At 38.0% G+C, this 15,251-nt stretch overlaps 1 protein-coding gene across 2 annotated transcripts; it reads right to left on the reverse strand.

Annotated features, from left to right (window-relative positions):
* Positions 1-5,477: 5,477 nt before the first annotated feature.
* On the reverse strand, positions 5,478-12,567 carry LOC145785590 (acyl-coenzyme A thioesterase 9, mitochondrial-like). 2 transcript variants are annotated; one of them, XM_082597258.1, is made up of 9 exons: positions 12,349-12,567; positions 10,516-10,674; positions 9,650-9,727; positions 9,051-9,266; positions 8,043-8,222; positions 7,490-7,666; positions 7,020-7,107; positions 6,490-6,640; positions 5,478-6,116 (listed from the first exon to the last, which is right to left on the reverse strand). In XM_082597258.1, the coding sequence occupies exons 1-9, from the start codon at positions 12,531-12,533 to the stop codon at positions 6,055-6,057; spliced, it is 1,296 nt and encodes a 431-aa protein (XP_082453384.1). In that variant the 5' UTR covers positions 12,534-12,567; the 3' UTR covers positions 5,478-6,054. The 2 variants fall into 2 exon arrangements, with proteins under 2 accessions (XP_082453384.1, XP_082453383.1); XM_082597257.1 differs by lacking the exon at positions 9,650-9,727 and adding an exon at positions 9,756-9,833.
* Positions 12,568-15,251: the final 2,684 nt, after the last annotated feature.

The following is a 15,251-nucleotide window of genomic DNA, read 5'->3' on the forward strand; positions in this document are numbered from 1 at the left end:
TTCAACTGATTGGGTGGCGCGTGGGATACGTCTCCGGTTGGTGTTCCAGAGGGAATGAGTTCGATACTACGCAAAAGCGTTTTTTTTTTTTTAAGTTTTAATGACATCCTCTTATGACGAACGGAAAACTATTCAGAGAAATTCTCAAATTCAAGAAAATTAAAAAACTCTGACTTTATTACTCATAGTTTGTCGTTCGGTCACGCATTACATTTTTGCGTTGTTCGGCAAAAACAGTCACATTCTCTTATGACAAACGGAAAATTATCCAGAGAATTCTCAAATTCAAGAAAATTAAAAAACTCTGACTTTATTACTCATAGTTGAAAAGACATAAAAAATTGGGCTGTAGGCTTCTGAAATTAAAAATTGACCACAAAAATGCAGCAGCCTAACGATTGAGTCACTTCGGGTCAAAATTTAGTTAAAACTTTAAAAAAAAAAACGCTTCCGCGTAGTATCGAACTTATTCCCTCTGGAACACCAACCGGAGACATATCCCACGCGCCACCCAATCAGTTGAACATAATAGTTGAATTTAGAACTTATATAGGCATTCTTCTCGTCTTTTGCTTTGAAAGAGAAAAAGGAAGAAGTGCCCTATATAGTGACGTCATGACCGGTCAAATAGTGTTTCAGATTCAAAGACCGGCGCCGGTCAAATAGCCACTGCCTAACAATTAAGCAAAGTTTGTAAACTGGAGAGATGTCAAAACATCGAGGTAAGATTGATTTGCCCAAATAACTAGAAATTTTTGCCTAAATTTGTAACACTTTTTTTAATGGGAGAGCAACCGCCTCTCCTGCTCCCCATCTCCTATGGTTATGTTTGGTTGGTTTTGAATCTTTATCCTCGGAATGACAAAGCCTTGATAGGTTATTCCTGGTAGTTTCGCATACTTGTAGAGGCTCTCTTGACACAGGGCTGGTTACCGAGATTGGCAAAGTGAAGTTTTCCTATTGTTGAAGAGTTGTTGCCAGGGAATTATTCCATTCACTAGGTTCCACTGAATGGAGAGCAGTCCTGAAATGCGTTGCTCAAGCGCACACCTCGAGAGTCGAACCAGCGCCGCAGCCCGCATGATCTGTGTTATTATTTATATTAGAACATTGCCAACAGACATGGCAAACAGTCATGTTTAAAAATTTACAAAATTTCTTAAAACATCCTTGAAGTTTATATTCCTATTTGAAACTTTGAAATAACTCATCTGTACATATTGTTCTTGTTATTACTACATGTGTGCTTCTCTCTGTTTTTGTTTTATTTTTTGCTATTTGTATTTTTGGGTTTTGTGGCCGTGCTAACTACTGATATATACCTAGCCTACTACATAATTTTTCATTCAGGCACGTTTTAAACCTTTCAAGGTTTTGCCACCTTTTCCCGTTCGTTAACGTGCTGGTAGGTTTATATCGATTTTTGTAGTTAGTATCTTTTTCGTCCCGGACGCGTTAATGACGAAAAATAAAATGATTGAAATGATTGATTGTTAATGTAAACGCTTTGTTCAATTCAATGGTCTTAACACCAGAGTTGCCAGATGGCATAAAATTCGAACAAAAAAATAAATTGGCCTAGTTTGATACGCTGTGTCCGACGGCTAAAAATCACTCGGACATTTCTTTGCGGCAATGTTTAAATTCCTGTACATCAAGGAGCTACTGGACCACAAACAAAACAGTGCTTTATTAACTGTCCTCTCTCTCTAACACTGTCCGAAATCTTCTATGATGACCTGTAGTGTCAATTCTTCATAACACTAGTGACAGAGTTGCCAGATTCTAAAAATTAACCAGCCAGAAACAGGTTTTGAACCTGAAAACAAACTAATTTTTGCAAACAGCCCAGACCAAACCACACAAGGTAGGCCGGACTCTCCTTGACATGGCACTGCATACTACATACGTGACACTCTTATAGATATAGTGTTTTGTACGATTATTGAAGCATTGGTATAAAGAACAAATAATGAGAATAAAGTGGGGGAATCAAACTTCTGACCCTATCTATGTCACCAACGGAGTAAGGCAGGGAGGGGTTTTAAGTCCTTACCTGTTTTCTTTGTATATAGATGACTTATCGACTGAATTGAATTCCCTAGATGTCGGATGTAATACTGGTTCATCTCACTTGAATCACCTAATGTTTGCAGATGACTTGTGTGTATTTAGTCCAAATGCTAAAGGTACCCAAAAACTCATTGATTGATTGATTGAATTTTTATCCTCGGACTGGGAAAGCTTCTTGCAGAGCTTAACCCTGGCAGTTTCGCATACTTGTAGAGGCTTTGAATCACTGACGCAGGCCGGTCACCGAGATTGACAGAGTGAAGTTTCCGATTGTTGAATTCTTGTTGCCGGGGAGCTATTCCATTCACTAGGTGCCGCTGAATGGAGAGCAGTCCTTAACGTGCGTTGCTCAAGCGCACACCCCGAGAGTCGAACCAGCGCTGCTTGATCTTGAAGCTTCTTCGTTCCAGAAGTGACGCGCTAGCCAATTGAGCTATCGGGGTCTGATGTCTGTAAATCCTATGCTTCTAGACATGACATTATTTTCAACTGTGACAAAACTGTTGGATTGGTCCATCAAGGTCGCAAATTTAAAGTTTTGACTTCTCCATGCATGCGGCTGTACAATACAGTGGCGTACCGTGGTCCGTGACCACTTTGACAGGGTGTTCAGTGATGGCAAAGCAACAGCGGGGGGTCTGGGGGGCCTCCCCCAAAAAATTGTTAAAATTAACATTGAATTTGGTGCGTTCAGAGAGCATTTTCAGCACAAATTCTGAACATGAACAGAACTGACAAAAATAATGTTGTCGGAATGGAGAAGAATACAAAGTAGATATTTATTTGACAGCGCATTGAATGAAAGACTTAATAATATCAAACATTAAGTTGCATTTCTAAAGTCTCATACTTCAGTTTACTTTTTATTTCCGACCATCAAAACGAACAATATTACTTGCCATAACACAGCAGGAGTCTGAAAAAACGCGAAAGTTAAAGCGTGCTCGAGATGGAAATGATTTACTTCATGCAAGGATTAGACACGGTCGCAACACCTTGAGCAATGTACAAGCGAATTAAAAACAAACAGGTGAAAGTTAAAACAAAAAACAATAGCAAAGCAACTCGATAATAAACAAGAAAAGAAAGTCGATTGCTATGTTGGTCGGCTGTACTTTTATCCGCCGTACTACTTAGTAAAAACGAAAATGTTTAACACCTCGACTACAGAAGGAAAATTCATCTATAGCATAATTCGATTCTTGTTTGTGCAATAAATTTTTGAATTACATCGTCGTAGAAAGCTTGCTTTTGCTTCAGTTCTAGCAAAAGTTGTTTCCAACGCTGATCACCTCAAACTCTAATCCAACAAGCTAAAACTTGCTATTGCCTGGGATTCCCCCAATGACGCGCCAAGGTGTGCAGATCAGCGAGTGCACAGCCTGGCTGACCTAAAACCATTGCTGTTTTCGCTGCCTTGTGACGTCATTTTTCTTAATTGTTTATTTTAAATAGCACTCGCAAAGCTGTCAGTGCACACTGCACTGCACACCCAGCTTAAAGGTAATGACGGAAAAAAATTAAAGGCAATGACCTCAAACGTTGGAGTATTAAAATTAGAAGGGGACGAGTTTTGCAATTGAAAAGAAAGCAATCAGCATGCAGCAAGATGTTAGAATATCATGAAAGTAAAGAACATGGACAACCGATGGAAATTTTCTTTTTTTCTGGATTTCTTGGGGTGTGCAGTGCACACCTTGAACACCCTGAATATACGCCACTGGTACAATACACAAATTAAATTTGTTAGACAAGTGAAATATTTAGGTATATTGATTGATGATATCATCAGTGATGACGCGGATATTAAAAGGCAAGTGCGATCTCTTTATGTCGCTGCCAATCAGCTTAGGTCCAAGTTTGGAAATTGCTCTACCGAAGTTATAAATGTAATGTACCAATCATATTGTATGCCAATGTAGCCTATGGTTCGCAGCTATGGTGTAGGCCTAATTATAAAACTTCTACTTTAAATCGCATAAGAGTTGCTTACAACGACTCGTGCAGAATTATCCACAAGTTGTCGAGATGCGACAGTGCTAGAGTGTATCAGGTACAGAACGACGTGTTAACATTTGATGCTCTATTAAGAAAAAATTGCTATGCATTTGTAGAACGTTGCAAAAGATCAACGTATCCACTTTTGCGCAATATTATGTCTTCTGATTACTATTTTAATTCTACATTTTATATTCACTACAACAGTATTTTGTACGTTGTTTGATGTAGCCTGCTTGATGTGTTGGTCTGATATTTTGGGTGATGACTGTTAAAAATTTGAATTCTATGGACTCTGATTGCAAATAAATAAATAAAAATAGAATGTTATGTAAGGTTTGTGCAAAAATTACTATCAGACCTTCGAAACTCGTTTTTGACTCAATCGTTGACGGTTTTCTTCGATTTTAAATTTTTATCCTCGGACTGGACAAAGCCTTGATAGGTTATTCCTGGAATTTTCACATACTTGTAAAGTTTTTCAACGCAAGGTTAGTTACTGAGATTGGCAGAGTAACGTTTTTTTGATTGTTGAAATGTTGTTGCCGGGAAATTAAATCCATCCACCACTTGCCGCTGCATGAAGAGCAGTCCTGAAATTCGTTGCTCAAGCGCACACTTCGAGAGTCGAACCAGAGCAGCGTGATCTTGAGTCGAGCGCGTTACCACTGCGCTCAGAACTTCATTTTTAGCTTGAATCAGCATAAAATGTAACGTCTCTTCTTCATATAGCCTACTTGTGCTTTTCTAAATGATAGCGTTAATGAATGAGCCTTGTAGTTTGTTTGACAAAATATGTTTGTACCAGTAGTGGTTAGCAATGGCGAGTGGTTAGCGCGTTGGGCTCACAGTCGAAAGCCTGCATGTTCGACTCCAGCCACCCGCACTTGCTGTTGTTTCTCTAGACAAGAAACTTTACGATAATTGCCTCTACCCAGTGATCGATTTCGAGTAATGGGTAGTACCAAATTTAAGACATAAGTAAAGTAGACAACCGGAAACAGACATTGCCGTCGGCTGCAGCGTGGGTCAGGTGTACGTCGGAAGGCGTACACCGATGCATAGCGCTCAAGTCCGCTTTCCCGCAATGCAGGATAAAGATAAACAAACAAACAGTAGCCAAGGCTATACTGCATTAAATGCAACAGATTTTTGCACAGTAACCAAAGCTTAGTATAGGCCTAATAATATAGACTAGCCTTGTAGCCTACTGAGCGATACCTCAGACTTCCAATGTCATCAAAGCTTTAGCCTACTGAAGAGTAAGTCTCGGGTATTTTTGGTAAAACTCTGAAGTATTTTATTAATGGCTTATAGTTTAAGCATGTCCATTGTCGACTGTTGCTATTTAAGAACTCAGTATGCTAGTCTACTGATCAACTTGAACCACGTTGTTTACCCCCTTTTGAACGATATAAGTTATTTTATTAGAAAGCAAAGACTCGACCAATCTTTGGCGAAACCTCATCATCATGACACGCAAAAATTAAATCTGCACATACAACAGTGCTATCCCTTGAAGACACAAACAATATTAAAGAATAATGACAGCTGTGAAGTTTTGGAAACTGGTCTCAGACTCGTGTTGTTTCCGTGAACTGGTCACCGAAGATTTACAAACAATGCAATGATGAACGCAGATTTAATTCTGTCAACGACCTCTGTGAAGGAATCACTCAAAGCTGTTACCGGCCCCAGCAACAGGCTGTTCACTTATCGGTGATTGCCCACCGATCGGTCGAGGACTTGGAGCATTAAAATATCAATCATAAATTTGTGCGAAGTGCGTTTGTAAAGTTCAAGTTGAAACTTGTCGGCACCATCAACAAAGCAATTTTTCACGATAAAAATTCTATGTAGGCTAGTGGTAAGTACTAGAAATTCAATGTTACTGCGTTGGAACTATAACAAGTAGTGACATCATTTAGCGCAACGTTAACATTTGTTATATCATGATATAAACAGCAATCACACATGTAATCTTCATTGGTGAGGGGGTGCTCGGGTTTTTAATCGGCGACGACCATCTAAGTAGAGCATAGAATCTGCAAATACAGAAAATGTCATTGAACAACCTGATGTAAATAAGAAATGCATGATTTTTGCAGCAAGTTGCAATTATAAAGATTCAGAAAAATAGAACAGCGTGCAATAAGTCCATGATAGCATACAGTCCAATACATAAAGGCTCATGTGGATTTGTGAGGAAAATACCAATTTCCGTTGTTATTTCGTCATTACGATGCTTTCACGGAGCGGTGAAGTGAAGTCATCTGCATGACACTCGACAAGACGAAGGCTTGACACCAATCCAGACCACCAGGTTGTGTCAGTCCGAAGATAAAGATTCAAAACCAAAGTTTCATGGCATGCTAAAACGGGAGCAAAAAACGAAAATTAGCTAACTTCAACGCTCACCTCCGTACGTTCTGGGGACAACAAATGGTGTAGCCTCGCCACACGTGAACATGAAGTGGAATACATTGGATGTTCTGCAGTCGCCACTTCTTGGATCCATGACTTCGGCATGAACACGACAGGTGAAGTACAAACCTTCTGTGTAACTAACCTGCAAACCATCGAAAAAGTTCAGTTCAATTCAAAGGTTTTGGCTTAGTCTAAGTAACATTGAGATTCAAGCAACGCAGACCCAGCCACAAAAGCTAACAAAATTTTTTAAGGCACCCAAAGCGCCCAGGGATGATCCTCAGTAGCGCTGGCTTAGGCTGAATAATTTGAAGATTTTAGATTGAGTTGACGAGAAGGCAAACAATCCAAATCTTCGTATCCACCTCCACCTTCAACAATGCCTTTCAGCGTCCTGCTAAAGACACAAACGCATTTCCTTGAGCGGTGTCGAACCAGCGCCTCTTCCAGCGTCGCACCAATGTTCTCACCACTCGGCTCAGCAGCAGTCTGGTAGCTATTGAAACTTTCAGTTGACTCACTTGTGAAGACATCAACAACAGCGAACCAATGGGCACAGGGCAGTGGAATATGATGTCATCCATAGCAATGCAACTGGGAACATTCTTGCTGAAATTTATAAAAAAAGATCTGAATAAGACGCACTTAACTTGAACCATTGCAAGCTATTTTGGATGGTAAGAAAGCTTAATTCAATGGTTTACTAAAGTAAGCAAATTATATGGTAAAGGTGTATTTTCCATGCCATGTGTCATCGAGGCCATTTATATACTGATAGAGCTGCTAGGATCATACTAACGTATTTAAGATAGTAGCATATTCAGCAAACAGCTAAAAAAATTAAATAATCTGACAACAAAATTACAAAAGCGTATAAAAAATTTCTTTTATTTGTTCTAATTTAGACCTTTCAACAAGATTGCAGCAACTGCCCAGTAAACAAGGGTCAACTATTTCTAACGTGTTAACACCGAAAAACGTGATCACCGACCTGAATACACAGGCGTTAGCCCAAGCCAATTCGTACCCTTTCCTCATCAAGTAGCCACCAAATATTTTGTTGTGAATATTTCGCTTTTGTGGAAAACAAACAACAGCATTCTTTAAACGTGTAGATTCAAGCCAAACGCTGTTGTCGGGTAATAACCGACTGCGGAACGACTTGGAACTGAAAAGAATTAAATGCATCACGTTGCGACAAACACAAAGTAACCAAGTGTGCGCAAGCAGCTTCTGACCGAAGAGGTTCGTGAAAAATTTTCCCAATATTTCGTGCCACTGAAGACGCTTGTTCAACAAGCACTTCACAGTGTCATGCGTATTGCGGAAGCTTGTGTCAAAGTAAATGTAAACAGGGTTTTAGCTGAACAAAGTGAAGTGACCAGTGCTCCATGTTTCTCAGCAGATTAAGACACAGAGTGAATTGAAGTACGCTGCAACCAAAAAAGATAAAGTTCCGCCTCTATAAAACTGCAGGTGAATTTGAGACAGTGCATTTCTCCAAAAAACGTTAACACAGAGAGAAAAGAAGAAATTTACAATACCTAGGATCAAGGGTCTGCAGAAACAATTTGTGGACAATCTCCTTTTCTTCCATGGTCGGCGGCGTCAAAAACAGCGATTCCTTAGCTTCTTCGAGCCTACGTATTTTATTCTTATTCCCGTTTTCAAAAAGACGTTTTTCTTCTTCAGTTTCAGGGTGAAGAGGATGGACGATTGCAGACCTGAAACGAGTCAAAAATTAAACAAAGCAAATAAAACCTGGTCATCATGCAAACGTCAAGTCGTCCCTACAGTCAGCAGCAAAACAATATATAATAAGTGGACAGAAAACATTTTAACGCGTTAAAAATGCAATATAGCTTGGAGACAGGGTTGAGAAAAACCCGGGTTTTTTAAAAAAAGCCCAACCCGCATGTTTTTTTTTTAAAAACCCGGGTTTTTTGGGTTTTATTTAAAAAAGATGCAAAAAAGGTAGATTCATGCTTATTTCACCTCAAATACTACTTTTTACCAATGAAGTGCACTCACAGTAGCCTACATGCTGGCATAACTCAATAAAATAATGCACTAGGGCTGTTTAACTATGAGGCCTTCTTGCATGAATGAGTTTTAGTGTAGTACAAAGTGGCATTCCTTGATTTTTGTGTACAGAAATATCCACTGGGTTTTCAATTTATCCTTGGAAATTTCCTTCACAATCACATCCTTAAGTCCTAATTTGAAGATTTTTTTAAGTACCTTGTAGTGCTTTGGTTCATTGTTTCAATTTGCTTATAAAAATTGGACAAAACTGGTGCTCTGGGTTTTTTATGTTTTTTTTTTTGTTTTTTTAAGTGGGTTTTTTAGAAAAAAACCACCCGGGTTTTTTTGGGTTGGGTAAAATACCGACAAGCCTGCTTGGAGAGCAAATGTTTCATACAAAAACTAAAAAAATTGTCCTTTTTATGTATCAAGTTATTACTTTAAGAGGATGCTTTTTAGCTGACGTCATAAAGTTGACGCTGAAGCTGACATATATCGTCAACAGAAGAAAATAAATGGTAATTCACTTTTTGCCTTCGGCGTCCCTTGCGACCATGACAAACTGAGCATCAAGAATCGGAGCGTCGTTTTGACTCAGGCACATCCCAATCTCCAGAGAACTTCTTCCCGACCAAGTCACATGACCTGACATGATGATGTCCTGTTCAATGTCGATGTTGTGGCTGAGAATCTGTATTTCATCCACCATGGCGGTCACAATGCTGAGAGGACTTTCACCGGTTCTGCACGAATTAATGCTTTTGATCATCTATAGCACATTCAACTTAACTTTGGCACTGGCACATACAATGCAACTGATTCTTTTGCAAGCAGAAGTGAGACACAAATCTCAACAGGACAACTATCAGTCGCTCGGTTTCAGTAAATATCACAATTAAGTTGATGCAACGAAAAACAGGTTTATAAAAATATATGTCTTCATTAAGGATACCGTAGCAGACCGCTAATATAATCAGAAAACTATCTTTAAACATCGTACAGGATAGGAAAATTCAAAGATTGATAACTATTTCGAATTCGCACTTAAAGTTCGCCTTGTCTGAGTCTAAGTAAGAAGCGGAAACTGGAAAGTTAACAGATAGAAGATATTGAAACATCGGCTTACTTAAGCACACTGGGTTGACAGTGTTTGTAGGCGATAAACCCTGCCAACAGATCAAGATCTTCCATCAAAATACCATGTCTGCAAATAAGATATAATTATTACTTACTCGGTCAGCATAGGAGCGTTGTGTTGATAGCCAACCAGTACAGCAAAAGTATCCAAGTTTTCAAGAAGTTGACCAAATCTGATATTTTCATCAAAGTAATAGAGCTTGAAGTAGTTTATATATAATATAGTTAAAATTTTCTTTACTATTATTGTTGGTCTAACTGATAGAAAAACGATAGGCTATAGCTATATATACAATGAACAACAATTAAAAAATTCTGGAAATAAGAATGGCTAAAATCAAAATAATTTACTCAAAACGAAAAATCTACTTAACTATAAATGTTACTCTGTGTTGAAGCACCAATTGTTAAACAAAGTTTTGACACGAGTGTCATACAAGTCAGCAGTAGTGAACTGAGCAAATGGCAGTTGAGTAAGTGACAACTGAGCTAGCAACCTTTCAGCAAGTGGCTGAAGTTTGCAAATGAGGAAAGTGAGCAAGTTGAAGCTTGGCATGTCACAAGTCAGCAAGATCAGTTTAACAAGCAAGTCCGAACTGAGCAAGTAAACCTCATTTGCTAACTTGGCAGTAGCTGAAATGTGCTTGCTGAGTTGAAGCGTTTTGAAACACACGTTTTAGAAACAGACCAACCATCCATTTGTTTACATATGTACTTAAATGAAAATAATACAATTTACCTCAAAGAGAAAAGGTACCGTACAAACATTCACAAACTTTCTAAAATGTACATATGATATGATTATAAAATCTACTTTGTTGCAATTTTTAATTTTTTACAGAATTTATGGCTGACCTTATGCGATTGAAACTGTTGATATATTTTTCACGAATTGTTTTGTCAGAAAGGGGAATTTTGGCAGTTTGAAAGCTGTCCTTCATCATCCGGGGCACCAATTTTGTTTGATCATCCACTAAGCATGATTCCAGACAAGACCGATCTGGCTTTCCATCACTTAAAACATTAGGGAATAAAATCAAGTTTCATGAACGTTAAGTTTACTTAGTGAGAAAGCATATTAACATGAAAAGATGTACCATAACTCACTCAATTGTAAACCACATGTGGTAGTACTAAAAATTAAGCCGCACATGTAATGGTGGTACTGAACATAAACTGCAATATGTGGAATGTGGATTGTTGAGCAAATCAACACGCACAATCCAGTGTGATGCAATCATTAAAATGAATTCACTGTGGTATCAGTACAATAGCATATTTTTTCAACATAGATTTTAAATCTATTTCAATGTCCTTGCAATATCTATATTTTTGTTGATCTTACTGATCTGACCAACACATCTCAATCACATCATTGCAGCATGCCTGTGCTTTGTTTTATTCGAGTTTCACACATCTACATTCTACAACTATTTGATAAGACAACGATAGGATAATATTAAAACGATAATTAGATACAGGCATGCCCAGTAGCGTAGCTAGGAATTTTGAAAGGGGGGGGGTTTTGACGACCCAGCGGCGGGGGGCCTCCCCCAGAAAATTTTGAAAAATTACTTTGAATTTGGTGCATTCTGAGAGCATTTTCAACAAAAATGTGGGTATAAATATTCCTGTAAAATGGTGCTGTCCGGTGGCATAGCAAAAGGATAAGATCATGTTTTCTTCGGCATTTTTCGGAAATAAAGCTAAGTCTCTATGTTTTCTTGTTGCTAATTCCTGGCTGAGATGTTTGAATGTTTGGTATTGGCAAAACTCACTCTTTTAATGCAGTTTCGTTTAAAATTAGGCAATTTTTTTTAGACTAAAAGCATCATTCTCAATATCGTGACGTCACACGCGTGCAAAGGGGGGGGGGTTGTAACCCACAAACCCACCCTTGGCTACGCCACTGGGCATGCCTATCTGCCTATTAATGTATTTTAGCATGTTTGTGAGCTGATTCAGCACAGTTTTAATCTGTCACATTTTGACATTATTGACATATTATGATACAAAAATATACTGAGATAAAACGTGAAATTTAGTTGTGATAAAGTTTCTGTTAATCAATAAAAAAGTTTGTCGGTAAAAACGAACCAAACAAATGATCAAAAATTAAATTGAGAGCTGCAGTTTGCAATTGAGTGAATATACAAAATAGAAGTAGTCTATATATCGACGGTCGAAAACAAGAAAGTCGTAAGTGACATTTTGAGAAATTCCCTTTTTTGCATTTTCAAAACCTTTGCACTTAGGGCTATCTACTACTATTTTACTACTATAGTTACAGATATTAATGCTCAAAGTACAAGCATTAATGAAATTTAAAAAAGAAAAAAAGGTTATTTTTTGGCCTTTTACTCCAAAGTGTAAAAATGCACTTACGACTTTTTTGTTTTCGACCATCGATATACGAATAAGTTTTCATGGGTGGTAGAGTATGATATACGAGTATGATATTTATGCACCGTAATAAATGCATAAATTTAATGTAAATACAGGTATCACTGCTTTTTGACCATGACTGGCAATATCACAAAATGTTTGACAATTGAGAAATGTAATCATTTTCCAAAAATTTCCAAGTAATTTTTATATATACCGATACCATAACTTAGAAAACATTGCAGCAATACCGTAACCTTATCCACTCATTCCAAAGTCATATGCATAAAAAATATAGCCTACCTATATGAAGACTTTGCTCCAACCATTTTTCGAAGATAGTGACGAACATCAGTGATAGATTGTATAGGTCGTTTTTGAGAAAAAAATTGCATGTTTGTATTGGGAAATAATCTAGTTGCATATTGTAGTCCACCAGGATGAATGACATGTCCACATCCACAAGAAATAACTTTAACTAACTTCATTTTACACAATTCAGACTAATGCACATAAAATGGAATTCCAGGACTGCACAAAAATAAATGTATTGAATTGATACTAAAAACAAGATGCTAAAACCTGAAGCTGAATGAAACTAAAATAGTGAAAACACTCCACTTCTCCTTATTGGGGAAGAAATGAAGCTGTGCTTGAGTAATTTTTTTGCAGCGTTGCCAGATATTGCCAAATTAATTTCACCACAGCTGTCTTGTCAAATTCCTCAAACGCAAGTTTATTTAACCAGTACAATTTACCGTAAATCGACTTCAAGAGTTTTTATGTCAAGCTAAAAGTGTTCTTTAAAATAAATAAAAAATGTTTTATTCATTTTAGAACCAATATTTGAACCTATTTCACACTATTTCATAGTGATATTCTATTAAAGGAGAATGTTTCAAACATTTTTCGCCCCGATAGCTCAGTTGGTTAGCGGGTGACCTCGTGAACGAAGAAGCTTGTAAGATTAAGCGGCGTTAATTCGACTCTCGGGGTGTGCACTTGAGCAATGCATTTCAGGACTGCTATCCATTCAGCGGCACCTAGTGAATGGAATAATTCCCCAGCAACAACGCTTCAACCAGCTCTGCTTCAACAATCGGAAAACTTCACTCTGCCAATCTCGGTAACCGGCCCTGCGTCAAAAGCCTCTACAAGAGGAGTTCTTAACCAGGGGTGCAAGACCTGTGCTTAGGCGTGCGGAGATGCTGAATTATCAAGGTTTGTTACTCCCTAGTTTGTTATAATATGATGATGTAGCCTAAGAAGCAAAGTTGTTTTTACCAGGTTTCAACAAAAATTTCGAACTGTAGGCGACTATTACTTTTCAGCCAATCTTAGGAGGGGGTGCGAGAACTGGTTGGTAATTTCAAGGTGGTGCCAACAAGGCAAAAGGTTAAGAACCGCTGCTCTACAAGTATGCGAAACTACCAGGAATAACCTATCAAGGCTTTCTCAGTCCGAGCAAAAAAGATTCAAAACCAACCTTTGTGGAGTTTTCTTTGCCTACCTTGCTCTTCTTTGCTGTGAGCTAAACGCATCAAGATGTGTTCCCCTCACGACCATCAGCACTCTTGATAACGCACCATAGCCGATCTTCATAGCAAATGTTTATTTATACAATTCTTGAAAATATCAGAAAGCTTTCTGAGCTGTTACTTTTTTTTATTTTTGTTTGCAACATTTCCTTTTATTTCCTTTTCTATCTTAAATTTTTTTGAAGGTGTTGCGACCGTGCTAAATCCTTCGGTCACAAGCACGTTTTAACGTTCGCGTTTTGTCGCTTCTACCTTTTCTTCGACCTTTGCTATGTTGACTTGTATTGTTTTTGCTGTGATGGTCAGAAATTAATAAAAAAAAAAATGAAATTTCACGCCAGCCACTGGTAGAAAACTCATATGCTAAATGAAGGTGTCTTATGGCCAGCACGCCACGCGGTCCTAGTAAGCTTAGCCATGGACTTCTAAATAGTATCAGGACTGGAAACTCAGTTTACAACAGTAGGCCAAACAGTTGGTACAACAGTTGGCCCACTGTTGGCCAACTGTTGTACCAACTGTTTGGCCTACTGTTGTAAACTGAGTTTCCAGTCCTGATACTATTTAGAAGTCCATGGCTTAGCCTATAGGCTACTTGGCACGCAGGTGAAAACAGTTGCATACCTCTGCTATCGGTGGGGGAACCAGGGGGCGATCACCCTCCTTCTAAAATACAGAAAAGTAACTTCATTCACGGTGTATTTACAAGGCCGATTAAACATCATTGTGCTATGATGAAATCCTTTCTCCAGTCTCACCGAAGGATTTTTGTTGGATCCAGCTTTCTTGCTATAGCCTATAGCTTCTTGTTTGTGTGCATGGTGCACCTGCCTTGTCACGACTTCTGGAGCCAAACTAGATAAATTAGATATTTCATCAGGCAGTTAGACAACCTTCATCTTAATTCAACTTAAATATAAACTATCCTCATACTTAAATAACCTAAATAAAAGATTACCACATTTTTATAAGTTACCTAAATAAAATATAACCACATTCTTTTACTTACACTTAAATAAACGCTAAATAAATAAAACCACATTGATGACCCCGCACGTAAGTAGGTTTTTAAAATAAAAGTAAGTTTAACAAGATAACCAAAATATGGAGACTCTGGTAAGTACATTATGCTACAAAACTTTTATTTCTACGTCAATAAAAAAAAAAAAAAAAACACGAGCTCACAATTATTTTGTAAAAACATGTCACCTTTTATGATTTCACTCGTCGGTTTTCCAACAATTTTTCTGTAGCGTATTGTAGCCTACTTTTTAAAGCACCATGCCGGCAATTTATTGCTTGTTAAACGTAACTGATTTTTCTTGTTCGCTCAATAAAGCGAATCGTTCAACGGCAGACTACTCATTTCAGCAGCCGATGTCGACAATCTAATTTTATGCCGAAGGCCACTCGCCAAATGTAATGTTTTTAAACGTTGCTTAGATAAAGCCTACTAATTGCCAACAAGTTGCCGTTACAGGGAAATATAATCATGTAATTTTTTGTAGAATAATCGCAGTTTCAAATGTAACTTAAATACTTAGCTCATTTTAATATTTATGTTTTTTTTTTTCTTTTTGCCTCCCAACATGCAACTAGCATGCGAGATTACGAGGTTCGAGCCTCAATCTCACTTTTTATACAAGACGTACACGTGCAGGCACAGCT

The sequence above is a fragment of the Aplidium turbinatum genome, chromosome 16 (assembly GCF_918807975.1).
Source record: "Aplidium turbinatum chromosome 16, kaAplTurb1.1, whole genome shotgun sequence".
Taxonomy (NCBI): Eukaryota; Metazoa; Chordata; class Ascidiacea; order Aplousobranchia; family Polyclinidae; genus Aplidium; species Aplidium turbinatum.

Coding starts and splice junctions, on each gene's coding strand:
- LOC145785590 (XM_082597258.1), bottom strand. CDS start 12,533: ATGAAGTTAGTTAAAGTTATTTCTTGTGGATGTGGACATGTCATTCAT. Junction 10,675..12,348: donor GGAGCAAAGTCTTCATATAG/GTAGGCTATATT, acceptor TAATGTTTTAAG/TGATGGAAAGCCAGATCGGT. Junction 9,267..9,649: donor TGTCAACCCAGTGTGCTTAA/GTAAGCCGATGT, acceptor TAATTCGTGCAG/AACCGGTGAAAGTCCTCTCA.